The sequence below is a fragment of the Schistocerca serialis genome, chromosome 1, assembly GCF_023864345.2.
Source record: "Schistocerca serialis cubense isolate TAMUIC-IGC-003099 chromosome 1, iqSchSeri2.2, whole genome shotgun sequence".
Taxonomy (NCBI): Eukaryota; Metazoa; Arthropoda; class Insecta; order Orthoptera; family Acrididae; genus Schistocerca; species Schistocerca serialis.
The window spans coordinates 679,440,403-679,456,453 of NC_064638.1; the positions used below are offsets into that span (position 1 = coordinate 679,440,403).

The window sequence follows — 16,051 nt, forward strand, 5'->3', positions numbered from 1 at the left end:
TGGAACATTTTCTGTGATTATGCATTATATGCATCTGTAGAACAAAAATTTCCCCTACAAAACTGCAACTGATCCCTTATATAGAAGCCTTGCAAAATACAGATCAGTCTGTTCAGCCCTGTATACAATGATAGGCAAAGGCTGTCAGGATGACACTCTTGCTTGACTTCTGGAAGGCACTCGATACAATTCCGCTCTGTTGTTTAGTGAACAAAATAAGAGCTTACCAAGTATCATTGCACTAGATTTATGACTGGAGAGAGAGAGAGAGAGAGAGAGAGAGAGAGAGAGAGAGAGAGAGCTGAGAATGTTACCCTTGCTGAGATGAAATCAAAGATGTGGAGGTAACTTCTGGAGCACCCCGATTGGGGTGTTACAGTGCTGTTACTACTTACAATATATAAATGATCTTGTGGATAACATTGGAAGCTGTATGAGGTACTTTGCAGATGATGCTGTTAACTGTATGGAGGTTCCAATGCCAGAACATTGGTGTGAAGTGCAGAATGACTTGATGAGTATCAATGATTAGTACAGGAAGTGGTAGTTGACCCTGAACATAAATAAATGTAACATGGCACATGTAAGTAAGCAAAGAGATCCAGCCCTGTTATAGTATGCTGTTGGAGAAAAATCACTGGAAACAGTAAAAACTGTAAAATACCTAGGAGTAACCATCTGTAATCACTGGAAGTGGAGTATCTACATAAAACAAATTGTAAGAAAGTAAGGTGCCATGCTGAGATTCAATTGGAGAAATTAAGGAATTGTAATTCATATATGAAAGAAATGGCTTACAAAAAGACATTTTCAACCAATTATGAATATTTTTCATCAGTCTGGGACCTTTACCAAGTGAGATTAACAGAAGAGATAGTGAACATCCAGTGAAGAGTGGCACTTTTTATCACAGAATCATTTAGTAAGCTGAGAGGATTATGGAGCTCCTCAACACACTCTAATGGCAGTCACCACAAGAGAGATGTTTTGTATCAGAGAAAAGGTAACTGTTTAAATTCCAGGAGCATATGTTCAAAGAAGAGATGGGTAACATATTACTTCCTTCCACATGTCTTGTGAAATGAACACAAAGGAAAAGAAGAGAAAAGTTCAAACTTGTAACTAACCAACTTCCAATACAACAGTATAAAACATACTTTTTTATTTTTGTGTACTACTTCTTTAAAATAAGTAAATGAAACATATCACAGATTTGATTAAATCTGTAGTTGTCTGTTACTAAAATGAACTATAATACTTACCCGATGACAGGGGGGGGGGGGTTCAAATCTCTTTGCTGCAGCCTCCAACTTCCTGAGCTTAATTCTATGAGACATAGGTGTGGTTCTGTAATGAAATTAATGAACACATGCTTTTAATTTTGATTGAAGTTTAGTGAAAACTGAATACTTTTTACAATCAATCACACTGCTGTGAACATAGTCTAAACTGTTACTGCTCTGCACTCATGTGAACCATGAACTGTACCGAACTGGCATTACAAATGCAGCCGCCAAGCTGTAAGTACATTTTTAACAATTCAAACCAGTTCACTTACTGTTGATATTACAATTATTGAAATTAATTATAGTATAACTGGGGTGCACAGTGGCATACATAATAAAATACAGAAACAGATATGATACTCAGGAATGCAATAGATGTAATATTTTTGTTTCAGTATTTCAAAATATATTTTTCTTAACAATCCAGAGTTAACAAATTTTAGTTACGCATATAATTTGTTCTTTGATTACAGTGAAAATGTTTATGGCATAATTCAGTGTTGGATATATTCATTTAATATAATTACTTAACATTTGAAATAGCATTCATGTTGAAAGTGTGGTACAGTTTACATAGAAAACAAACAGTACTTATGCATAATTGACTAATAATAACGTCATATTCAAGAATATCATAACAATCAGTAATTATTGTAAATGAGTAAATAAAGGAATGACTCAGAGTATTTACGAATGTAAACAAGATTTGGTTTGAATCATTTGCTTAGCATGGTATTGTTTGCTTCTGTATATGCTCCTTGGTTATATTACAAGCTCATATGAAACTTTATAAACAGCCTTTCTTCCCATGCAGCATTTATGAGTGGAGCAGAGAAGCAGGAAAATAATGGTACTGGTACCACCAGTACCCTCTGCCACACACAGTAAGGTGACTTTTGGACTAGAGATGTAGAAGGAGATGACGGGTCAGAAGTCAAGAGGGGTGGGTGGGTGGCGGGGCAAAGGCAACTGTTTACAGCTGACACATCTCTCCCTTATGTCACAGTATTTCAGTCGTTTTACATTTATTTTAATATCACTTTCCACTTTCACTTGGCTCACTAGTTTAACTTAGATGTATACACAGAGGAACAATTGATATGTCCAGAAGGGAGCAATCAGTAAGCCAATGGATTGGTCACTTTAATCATCATCCCATGAAGGTTCAGAAAGACTGTGCGTCAATTCCAGTTGGGCATGCTGGACTTCCTGATAGAAGGCTGTCCTTATTGAGTGGATCATGAAAGAACAAACTCCAGTCAGTGGGGTTCCTGCCAAATTGGAGAAGAGGGATGAGAAGATGTGTTGCTGATTTGTATTTAATTCTAGCCTCTTTTGTTTTTACATATAAGAACTTCCACACATGCGTGATGTAGACAGTTTGGTAAAAACCTTGGTCACTAGTCAGGGAGTGCAAGTTATACATTGTGTGATGTGGAACCAATTCTCGAGAATAGTGAAAAAGGTCATACAATGAGTTTTGAGCATCCATCACTTTCTGCAGCATCTACGAGGTGCGGATATAAGATAAAGAAACTGATGCTGTCACAGAGTAAGATGAACGACAATTAGCTGTGATGTGTGAAGTCATCTCAGTTGTATGTGGCATCTCTTATGTCTGAAGATAAATCATTTGTGTAAGAGCTGTTATTTTGTTTTGCCAGGAAAATGGTAAGTGTAATAATAGAGCAATGAATTGTCATCAAGTTTCACTTGAAACTTGGAAAAACTGTGACTGAAACCAATCTTTTATGAAAGAAGTGAGTTTTTGAGTTGTTCAAGTGTTTAGAGATGGCCAAGAAGACATTGAAGGTGACTCATGCCCAGAGCACCCTTCAATATCAACAGTGGATGAAAATATCTAAAAAGTAGATAATATGATGTGGTATGACTTTTGGTTGAGTATTAAACTGACTGCTGAAACTGTAAGAGTTGACAAAGAACGAAACTGTAGGAGTTGACAAAGAATGCACAAGGCAAAGTTTACATAAACAATTTCACATAAGAAAAGTATGTGTGAAACTGGTGCTGAAAATTCTTATGATCAGCCAAATACCATTGAAAATGATCAATTTCTGGAAAGACTGATAACATTTGATGACTCTTAGTTTTTCACTTACAGTCCAGAAACTCAAGTGCCAGTTCATGCTTTGCAAGGGCCCAACTTCAGCTGGAGCAAAAAGAGCTTGAATGAGTAAATCAAGGTTCAAAGTGATTAATTGTGTCTCTTCACTGGGTTCGTGAAGGTTTCATTAGTAATCAATGTTACTACCATGAGGTTCTTGCTCAAATCCATTGAAATAAGAAAAAAGAGACTGGAATTGTGGAAGAATAAGTCATGGGCGCTGCATCAGTAAAACACACCGGCTCCTACAGTTTGGCCTCGGAGTGTTGGACCACTCCCCTTATTTAATTGACCTAGCACCATGTGACTCTTACATATTCCCCAAGGTCAGATCTGCACTGAAAGGAACAAGATTACTATCTGCAGAAGCAGTGAAAGAAAAAGTGCCACACTTCATCGAGGAGCTTGCAGAGGGAGACTTCCATCACTGTTTTCATCAATGGAAAATTCGCATGAGCATTGTGGGGATAGAAGAGAGGAGTATACTGAGGGTGACAATAACTAAATATGTGTGTTTTTTGAATAATATGTTTTAGAGCAATAATCTTGTTATTTTATAGCCATACCTCATATTTAGCATCAAACAACACATCAATCAAAAGAAATCCACATCAAACACCTCCAGTGATGTAAAGTATCGTATCACTATATGACAACCTGACAACAGCATATGCTGCACTCATAGATGATGATGATGATGATGATGATGATGATGATGATGATGATGATGATGATTAATTCTACTCACAATTTGAAAGCCCCTGGAAAAGATAAAATAGCAAATTTCTGGCTAAAAAAGTTTACCTCAACACATTCACATCTAACTAAATTATTTAACAGTTACATTGCAGACCCATACACATTCCCTGATACACTTACACATGGAATAACTTACCTGAAACCTCAAGATCGAGCAGACACAGCAAACCCAGCTAAATATCGCCCCATAACATGCCTACCAACAATATACAAAATATTAACTTCAGTTGTTACACAGAAATTAATGACACATACAACACAGAACAAAATTATAAATGAAGAACAAAAAGCCTGTTGCAAAGGAGCACGAGGGTGTAAAGAGCAACTGATAATAGATGCAGAGGTGACATATCAAGCTAAAACTAAACAAAGGTCACTACACTATGCATACATTGATTACCAAAAAGCTTTTGATAGTGTACCCCACTCATGGTTACTACAAATATTGGAAATATACAAAGTAGATCCTAAATTGATACAGTTCCTAAACACAGTAATGAAAAATTGGAAAACCACACTTAATATCCAAACAAATTCAAATAATATCACATCACACCCAATACAGATTAAGCGTGGAATATACCAAGGAGACTCATTAAGTCCTTTCTGGTTCTGTCTTGCTCTGAACCCACTATCCAACATGCTAAATAATACAAATTATGGATACAATATTACTGGAACATACCCACACAAAATCACACATTTGCTATATATGGATGATCTAAAACTACTGGCAGCAGCAAATCAACAACTCAACCAATTACTAAAGATAACAGAAGTATTCAGCAATGATATAAATATGGCTTTTGGAACAGACAAATGTAAGAAAAATAGCATAGTCAAGGGAAAACACACTAAACAAGAAGATTACATATTGGATAACCACAGTGACTGCATAGAAGCGATGGAAAAAACAGATGCCTATAAATATCTAGGATACATACAAAAAATAGGAATAGATAATACAAATATTAAAGAAGAACTAAAAGAAAAATATAGACAAAGACTAACAAAAATACTGAAAACAGAATTGACAGCAAGAAACAAGACAAAAGCTATAAATACTTAAGCTATACCAATATTGACCTGCTCATTTGGAGTAGTGAAATGGAGTAACACAGACCTAGAAGCACTCAATACACTTACACGATCACAATGCCACAAATATAGAATACATCACATACATTTAGCAACAGAAAGATTCACATTAAGCAGAGAGGAAGGAGGAAGGGGATTTATAGACATAAAAAACCTACATTATGGACAGGTAGACAATTTAAGAAAATTCTTTCTATAACGAGCAGAAACTAGCAAAATACACAAAGCAATCACTCATATAAATACATCGGCTACACCACTGCAATTTCATAACCACTTCTACAACCCTTTAGATCACATAACATCAACAGATACAAAGAAAGTAAATTGGAAAAAGAAAACACTACATGGCAAGCACCCATATCATCTAACACAGCCACACATCGATCAAGACGCATCCAACACATGGCTAAGAAAAGGCAATATATACAGTGAGACGGAAGGATTCATGATTGCAATACAGGATCAAACAATAAACACCTGATATTACAGCAAGCATATTATTAAAGATCCCAATACCACAACAGATAAATGCAGACTTTGCAAACAACAAATAGAAACAGTAGATCACATCACAAGTGGATGTACAACACTAGCAAATACAGAATACCCCAGAAGACATGGCAATGTAGCAAAAATAATACATCAACAGCTTGCCTTACAACATAAACTTATAAAACAACACGTTCCCACATACAAGTATGCACCACAAAATGTAGTGGAGAATGATGAATACAAATTATACTGGAACAGAACCATTATAACAGATAAAACACCACCACATAACAAACCTGACATCATACTCACCAATAAAAAGAAGAAATTAACACAAGTAATCGAAATATCCACACCCAATGCAACAAATATACAAAAGAAAACAGGAGAAAAAATTGAAAAATACATCCAACTGGCTGAGGAAGTCAAGGACATGTGGCATCAGGATAAAGTTGACATTATACCAATTATACTATCAACTACAGGAGTCATACCACACAATATCCACCAGTACATCAATGCAATACAGCTACATCCAAACTTATATGTACAACTACAGAAATCCGTAATTATTGATACATTTTCAATCACTCGAAAGTTCCTAAATGCAATATAACATATACTGTACATTTAAAAGGAAGTCACGCTTGATCAAGGTCCGCGTCACTTTCCATTTTTGACCAGACATAACGTCTGAGACAGGAAAGAATAATACTAATAATAATAGTAATCTGTAACAACAAATGTTATGCATAGATGTAATTTATGGCTACAACATTAGCACTAGAGGTAATTTAGCATATTACCTAACTAGCACTAGTTATAAGAATATGTTTAAAGACTTCTTAGAGGGAAATATTCATAAATGATGGTTATAACTAATGGAGAACTAGGATGTCTCCCAGATTTCATCATGGAATAGCCAATGTAGTGGTCTCATTCAGAAGTAATCATCCAGGTTTAAGTATTAAGGGTTGTCCTTTCATCTTATCCATTAATATCCTTAATTCTGATATGCTGCCAATTGAAAATAATAGATTGTCTGTAAAAACTATATGTTAATTACTGCATTTAACAACTGCTGAAGCTCATTTTACTATTTGTGTATCTATCTGACTATTGCCTGTATATACCTTTTTTGTCTTCACAGAGTTTGTTTAACATTAACAACATTTTTTTTTTTTTTTTTTTTTTTTTTTGTCAGTGTTGTTGAAACTGTCTTAAACACATGGAGTGACATGTGAACAAAACTTAACCTCTACTAATTACAGTGGGCTTAAATAACTTAACTTTGTCAAAATAAAATTTTTGTGTTACGATTACAAACAGAAATTGAATGAAGAATATTTCAAATCAACATTCATGTAGCCTTTTTTTCAGTTTTTTCCCCAATATATATTTCACGTGTATACTTACTATATTAATTTGTTTTATTTCCTCATTTTTCAGTGATATATTCAAATCAAACAAACTGATGGACAACTTTCAAGAAATACTGAACAATATTTTTTTGCCACTTTTTGAAGCAACAAATGATCCAAACTCACATCCAGAACTGCATAGGTTCCTACAGTATGTGAGTGTTCATTAACATAATTTTATTCACAGTGTATAATAGTGCGTATTAGACAGCAGTAAGAATGCAGTAAAATACATATTTCAGATTATCTTCTTCATACATTTATAAGAATGATATAATAATACCGAAGTTCCAAATGATTTTCTTGCAGTTAGCTTATTAAGCAATTTGTGTTTAAAATATTTGGCAAATAATGTAACTGAAGATATAAAGGAAGTCAGTCATTGAAGTTTTTAAATCTAAATGTTTTCTTCTTAAAGTTACAGGTTCAGTGACATTTTTATATAAAGGCAGCTGATGTGGAAAGATTTAATTTTGACTTTTTTATCGTTGTGTTATAAAATGCAGTCCACTTTATTTTTTGCATTCTTTTCCATTCATCAGAGCTAATTAACACACAATTATTGCTTTTCTTAACACTTTTATCAGTGAAACAAATCTAAATGTTTTCTTCTTAAAGTTACAGGTTCAGTGACATTTTTATATAAAGGCAGCTGATGTGGAAAGATTTAATTTTGACTTTTTTATCGTTGTGTTATAAAATGCAGTCCACTTTATTTTTTGCATTCTTTTCCATTCATCAGAGCTAATTAACACACAATTATTGCTTTTCTTAACACTTTTATCAGTGAAACAAAAAAATTGTAAAATGTGTTGATAAGATCAAATGGGAGTGGCTGCGCAACTTCAGAAGTATGTATTCTTATGATCTGTTGACAGAGGGGAGGCACAATTGTGATTTATTCATGAGCCATAATAGAGGAACTTCAGTCAGCTGTAATACTTGCTCTCTCCATATGGAAATAAAAACACCACCTGAAAATCAGTCCTTTATTTTTTTATTTTATTTCGTTATAGACCAACCAAGGACCACATCAACATAACTATTTGTATCTCTCTTCCATCATCACCCACCAAAACTTCCATTTTCTCAGAATGAGCTCTTTTCCTCTCACATGACGATTTGACACCAGTTGATTTTCTGTTTGTTTTAACATCCTGAAAACATTTGAATTTCTTGACATCTAGTCTGAATTTGTCTCTGTTGAGTAAGATCTCTTGTTCAGTCTGCATTTCTCCTAATTCCTTTTTTTGGCTTGCCTCCCCATCATTTTCTTTATTTGTTTTCCCCAATAATTTTATGTGTTCACTTCTTCTCAAATGGATAGATTTTCCAATTACTGTGTGTTTTGCTGCTACACTAACTGTTCCAAGCTTTTTTGTGTTAAGTGCTTCTTCACATTTATTATTCCACCATCTGTGCTTTCTTTGCTTGTTTTGTGTAGCTATTTCAAATCCAGTATGTTTAGTAGGTTATTTTCATATGTTAAAAGTTTCGTTTAGTTATTCTGATTGATTATTACATATAAATAGCATTTACAGTCAATATTCTCACAAAATGTTTGTTATTTTTATGTAATTAAAGCTTAAAAATCATTCAAAATGAAGATCTGGTGTCGTGATTGAAAACACCCTGTTATTGGCTGATGCTCTGGTGATATCACAGGCTAGGAGTGAGACAAATCTATATATGTGTTAATGAGCATTAGCCAGAGTTGCGAGGTTTTTACGTACTTCTTCTGCAAACAGTTTAGCTGTTTAGTGATGTATAACTTTTAAGCAGCAATAGAAAGGAATTTTGTGAACACTGATAAAGAAAGCCTTGTGAAAGTTGATTGGCTTGTGCTTCACCCATATAGAGTGGCAGATTTCTTAGAATTTCTTGCATGTTTTTAATAAATTATTTCCCCCTACAGTCTGTCATAAAAAGATGACAAGTAAACTGAAATGGATAACTGCTGATGTAAAAGTGTCAAGTGCTAGAAAAAGACAGTTCCATAATGCACTGAAAAGTTATACAAATTTAGATTTTATAAACTGTGTAAAAAGGTATAAAACTTTATTTAGAAGGGTGGTAAAGGCAGCAAATAAATGGCACACAAAAAATTCATTCTGAAACATACAAATAAATCAAAGATGATACAGCCAGTTGTAAAATCTAAAGTTGGTGTCATAGTTCGCAGTCTACAGATTTCCAAAATCAATTCTTCAGAAATATTAGAATATTTAAATGTGTTTTCTGTTACTGTATCAAAATGAGGCATTGATTTAAGTAGATCATGATCACAGGCAAGTTCTAACTACATTTGAATAAATTACAGCTAAATATGTAGAAAAGGTAGTAGTGTCCCATAAAAATAAAAATTTGACTGGATGGGATGAAATATACACTGCTGTTGTGGTATTCAGTCTGAAAACAGGTTTGATGCTATCTGTCCTATACAAGCCTCTTCATCTCTGAATATCTACTGCAACTTACATTCATCTGAATCTGTTTAATATATTCATGTCTCCATCACCCTCTAAGATTTTTATCCACCCACGTGTCCCCCCAATACTAAATTGGTGATCCCTTTATGCTTCATAATGTGTACTATCACCTGATCCCTTCTTTTCGTCAAGTTGTGCCACAAATTTCTTGTCTTCCCAATTCCATTCAGTACCTCCTCATTAGTTATGTGATCTACCCATCTAATCTTCAATATTCTTCTGCAGCACCACATTCCAAAAGCTTCTATTCTCTTCTTGTCTAAACTGTTTATCGTTCATGTTTCACTTCCATACATGGCTCAACTCCATACAAAAATTTTCAGGAAGTACTTCCATTACACTTAAATCTACAGTCAATGTTAACAAATTTGTCTTCTTCTGAAACTCCTTTCTTGCCATTGCCCATCAGGAATTTATCCTCTCTGCTTCTACCATCATCAGTTATTTTCTGTCCAAATAGCAAAATTCATCTACCACTTTAAGTGTCTCATTTCCTAATCTAATTCCCTCAGTATGACCTAATTTAATGTGACTACATTCCATTAGCCTCACTTTGCTTTTTTTTTTGTTTTCATCTTATTGTCCTCCTTTCAAGACACTGTCCATTGTGTTCAAATGCTCTTCCTAGTTCTTTGCTGTCTCTGACAGAATTGAAATGTCATCAGTAAATCTCGAGGTTTTTATTTCTTCTCCCTGAACTTTACTTCCTATACCAAATTTTTCTTTGGTTTCCTTTACTGCTTTGATCAGTGTAAAGATTTATTAACATTGGGGATAGGCTACAGCCCTATCTCTGTTTCTTCTCAACCACCACATCCCTTTCATCCCCCTTGACTCTTGTATCTGCTGTTTGGTTTGTACAAGTTTTATACAGCCTTTTGCTCCTGTATTTTACCCCTGCTACCTTCAGGATTTCAAAGAGATGACACCAGTCAGCATCGTCAAAAGCTTTCTTTAAGTCTAAAAATTCTATGTTGTAGGTTTGCCTTTCCTTAACCTATCTTCTAAGAGAAGTTGTAAGGTCAGTATTGCCTTGTGTGTTCCTAACAGTCTCCAGAATCAAAACTGTTCTTCCATAACTTGGCTTTTACCAATTTCTCCATTCTTCTGTAAAGAATTTGTGTTACTACTTTGCATCCATGACTTATTAAACTAGTAGTTGGATAATATTCACACTTGTCAGCACGTGCTTTCTTTGGAGTTGGGATCACTATAATGGTCTTGATGTCGTAGGGTATTTCACCTGTCCTGTACATCTTGCACAGCAGATGGAAAAGTCTTGTCATGTCTGGCTCTCCCAAGGATATAAGTAGCTCTGAAGGAGTGTCATCTACTCGTGGATCCTTATTTTGAATTATGTCTTTCAGTGCTCTGTCAAATTCACACAGTGTCGTATCTCCCATTTCATATTCACATACATCCTCTTACATTTCTATAATTGTGCCTTTAAGGCCATTTCCCTTGTATAGACACTCTATGTACTCCTTCCACCTTTCCCTTCTTTGCTCAGGATTAGTATTCCATCTGGGCTCTTGATATTCATACAGCTGCTTCTCTTTTCTCCAAAGGCCTCTTTAATTTTCCTGTAGGTGGTATCTTTCCTCTAGTCATATATGCTTCTAAATCTTCACATTTGTCCTCTAGCCATTCCTGCACTTCATGTCATCTCATTTTTTAGACATTTGAGTTCTCTTTTGTCTGCTTAATTGGCTGCATTTTTATATTTTCTGCTTTCATCAGTTAAATTCAATATCTCCTGTGTTATCTAAGAATTTTTGCTAGTCCTTGGCTTTTTCCCTATTTGATTCTTTGCACCCTTCACTGTTTCATACCCCACAGAGTAGTTAAAACAGTTCCTGGTATAATATCATGAGCCCTATCTGAAATAATTGGCCAGTCATTTGCAGAAGGATGCTTCCCAGATGTTCTAAAGTCTGCAGTAGTGAAGCCATTGTTCAAGCAAGGCTCAAAGGAAGATAAAGGAAACAACTGACCAATAAGTCTTCTGCACTATTTTCAAAAATATTCAAAATAGTTGTTGCAATCCAGATCCAAAATTTCATGGTAAAATCGAATATCATCATATTAAATGAGTTCTGCTTCCAGAAAGGGAAGAGCACAATATATACCATCAAAAAATTTGTTGAGAAAATTTGCTTATCTCTGGATAAATCCCAAAAACTGTGAGGAATTTTCTGTGAAATTTTCTGCTTCTGACTGTATCAATCACTCTCAACTGTTGCGTGAATTAGAAATACACAGAAGAAACAGTAGTGCTTTGAAATGAAATGGTTCAAATCATATTTAATGGGTCAAAAGCCAAGGGTAGTTGTAATGTGAGGTAGTAGAAATTGTTCCCCAGAATGGCAAAAATTATTTCACAGGTAGTCCCAGAAGGTTCCATATTAGACACAATCTTGTTTTTATTTTATGTAATTGATTTACCTCTAAATATAACATCCCACGCAGTTTTATTTGCAGACAAGACATCTGTATCCATTAAATGTGAGATCACAGAACAAATTCCCCAAAGAGTCATTGACACCCTATATAGTTTGGTTCTAGGGTGATGAAAATGAATTAAAATGAAACAAGGAAAAAACCCAACTTACACAGGTTAAAACAAGACAGTCAAAATAAGATGACTTCCAAATTACCCCCCAAAAAAATAAGGTGCTTATGGAAGCAGATTCTGTCAAATTCCTGAAGGTATTTCTAGAAAAAAAATTATCCTGATCCTCTCATATAAGCTACTTGGCAACTAAGCTAAACAGTCTTGCATTCACAATGAAATTATTGTGTAACGCAAGTGATTTGGACAATGGGAAAGGTGTTACCACAGTTATTTTGAATTAGTTGTAACATATGGACTAATATTTTGGGGGAGTGCAAATAGAGTAAATAGAATATTTTTTACTTCAAAAAGCTATTATTAATAATGTGTGTAATATAAAGCCTAGAGAGTCATGCTGACATTTGTTCATGGATCTAAAATTTTCAAATATTCTGTGTATTTGCAATTATGACCTGAAATGTTTGTCTTTTTCTGTACCAATCCAGAATTATTTATAGAAAACCATTTTAAACATATAACAATCAATTATTGATAAAACTATCCAGTTAAACATTTTAAACATATGTATGACACAAGAAACAAATAATTTCATGTTGCCATCTCATGCACACCTCAATACATGACTATGAAAATGTATAATAAATGAAAAATGGATAACTGAAGGTAAAATTACACACAATCCTAGTGCAAAAATGTTGTTATTCACTCAAATTGTTAATGATTTTTAAAACTGAGATTGATTCTTCTTCTTCCTCCTCCTCCTCCTCCTCCTCCTCCTCCATCTCGTATGTGGGACAGAGAGGAAGAAAGATGGTCAAGGTTCATATGATGCATATAGTGTGGGAAAATATCACTAGATGTTCCTCAAATGAGAAATGTAATGCTAGTTACTTAGTTTTCTTCCTTCTGAAAATATTTGCAGTGATGTTACATAGATTGTTATATTGTTATGTCTGAATAATTCATGCTTACTTATTTATCCTTTTCCTTACATGATCCTTCTGATCACTGAGAAAAGTTTATTGTGTTTTAGTAAATAAATAGGACAATTAAAAAAGCATTGTACAGTATGTGTCTTAAAAGTCTAGTGATGGTTATCCTGAAACATTTAAAACAAAACAGAATAGCAAAATACTCTTAATTACTTTCAAAGAAAGCTTGATTTTCTGCACTGTACTTTTGGCAATGTTTATAAATCTGTTGGCAACTTTTCAGTGAAGGTTTCCTTAGGAACCTTTTGAAATCTTGATGTGTTATGTCTTTAGATGTCCAATATATCCATAATATTGGAGCCATTAGATTTTCCTAAAGGAAGGACACCAAAGACTGCAAGTAAAATACACTGTACACTCACAGGAAGGGAAAAGAAGAGGAGGAGGAGGAGGAGGAGGAGGAGGAGGAGGAAGAAGAAGAAGAAGAAGAAGAAGAAGAAGAAACACCATTAAGGAATTATCCAAATGGGATGGAAATCAGTAGGTCTGATATACAGATGGGATGACAGCTAGCATTACTGGTTTAGTAGCAAATCGAAGTGACAATCAATAGGAAGATGTCCTCTAGCTTCACTGTGTTTCAAAAAGCATGAAAGAATTCTCTCTTAAAGTACAGGTTTAAAATATCTGATCGAACTATGGTGATTCAGATCTATTTGTAGTTATCAAGTTTTGTCATGTAGCTAACATTCCACAATGTTTACTTTATGATGGTGAAAGTTGATGACCCACATCTCTCCAGATCACTTTCAGCATTAGGAAACTCATCTCTTTACTCTTTTTTTCACCACTTTGATTACAATATAATGTTATCTGACTTTATTACTTCGAATGTCCACAGTTCATAGTGCACATGCCAATCCTTCAGGGCAGTGAATATATTACGCTCCATGCACAGCAGAATTGTTACTCATTATTGCATCTCTAAAGCCTGGTAATGATTTATTAAAAGCTAAAATAGCCAAAAGGTGTAAAACTTCCTGAATATTAGAAATATACACTAAAGCACAACTTTTGTGACAACAGTAGTAAGTGTTACAACACACCAGAAACTCTTGCGACAACAGTGGTAAGAGGTATAACAGATTGCAAAATCATATCGTAAAATCAAACTGCCTCTGTAAAATTGTGCAAAGGAGTTACAAATTATTTCGTTCTCATGTATGCTGTGCATTAGACAGATGATAAACAGGAGTGAAAACTTGTGTACTGTGTGCAACAATGTCTGTCAGTATTCTGTCATCTAAATGGGTACATTCTTAGCTAAATTTTTATTTATTTATATAATAGAGGGAAACATTCCACGTGGGAAAAATTATATATAAAAACAAAGATGAGGTGACTTACCGAACGAAAGTGCTGGCAGGTCGATAGACTCACAAACAAACACGAACATACACACAAAATTCAAGCTTTCGCAACAAACTGTTGCCTCATCAGGAAAGGGGGAAGGATAGGGGAAGACGAAAGGAAGTGGGTTTTAAGGGAGAGGGTAGGGAGTCATTCCAATCCCGGGAGCGGAAAGACTTACCTTAGGGGGAAAAAAGGACAGGTATACACTCGCACTCACGCACATATCCATCCACACATACAGACACAAGCAGACATATTTAAAAGACCAAATATGTCTGCTTGTGTCTGTACATGTGGATGGATATGTGCGTGAGTGCGAGTGTATACCTGTCCTTTTTTCCCTCTAAGGTAAGTCTTTCCGCTCCCAGGATTGGAATGACTCCTTACCCTCTCCCTTAAAACCCACATCCTTTCGTCTTCCCCTATCCTTCCCCCTTTCCTGATGAGGCAACAGTTTGTTGCGAAAGCTTGAATTTTGTGTGTATGTTTGTGTTTGTTTGTGTGTCTATCAACCTGCCAGCGCTTTCGTTCGGTAAGTCACCTCATCTTTGTTTTTATATATAATTTTATTTATTTATTTATTTATTTATTTATTGTTCCGTGGGACCAAATTAAGGAGAAGTCTCCATGGTCATGGAACGAGTCAATACATGGAATTATAACACGATAGTACGAGGTGCATTCAAGTTCTAAGGCCTCCGATTTTTTTTCTCCGGACTGGAAAGAGATAGAAACATGTGCATTGTTTTAAAATGAGGCTGCGTTCATTGTCAATACGTCCCAGAGATGGCAGCACCGTACGGCAGATGGAATTTTACCGCCAGCAGCGAGAATGAGAACTGTTTTAAATACTTAAAATGGCGACGTTTTCCTTACTTGAACAGCATGCAATCATTCGTTTTCTGAATTTGCGTGGTGTGAAACCAATTGAAATTCATCGACAGTTGAAGGAGACATGTGGTGATGGAGTTATGGATGTGTCAAAAGTGCGTCCGTGGGTGCGACAGTTTAATGAAGGCAGAACATCGTGTGACAAACTGAAACAACCTTGGGCTCACACAAGCCGGTCTGACGACATGATCGAGAAAGTGGAGAGAATTGTTTTGGGGGATCGCCGAATGACTGTTGAACAGATCGCCTCCAGAGTTGGCATTTCTGTGGGTTCTGTGCACACAATCCTGCATGACGACCTGAAAATGTGAAAAGTGTCATCCAGGTGGGTGCCACCAATGTTGACGCGCAACGACAGCATGAATTGGACTTTCTTTTTGTCGGTTGTGACAATGGATGAGATGTGGATGCCATTTTTCAATCCAGAAACAAAGCGCCAGTCAGCTCAATGGAAGCACACAGATTCACCGCCACCAAAAAAATTTCGGGTAACCGCCAGTGTTGAAAAAATGATGGTGTCCATGTTCTGGGACAGCGAGGGGGAAAGTGCATTCCAAAGGGCACTAC

At 35.3% G+C, this 16,051-nt stretch overlaps 1 protein-coding gene across 4 annotated transcripts in view; it reads left to right on the plus strand.

The window, feature by feature from the left end:
• Positions 1-16,051, plus strand: part of LOC126480260 (AMP deaminase 2) — a 473,603-nt gene that overhangs the window by 400,925 nt on the left and 56,627 nt on the right. For all 4 annotated transcript variants that reach the window (XM_050103850.1, XM_050103851.1, XM_050103852.1 and 1 more), the window contains one exon: positions 7,213-7,339. In XM_050103850.1, the coding sequence (XP_049959807.1) occupies positions 7,213-7,339 (127 nt within the window). The remainder of the gene's footprint in view (positions 1-7,212; positions 7,340-16,051) is intronic.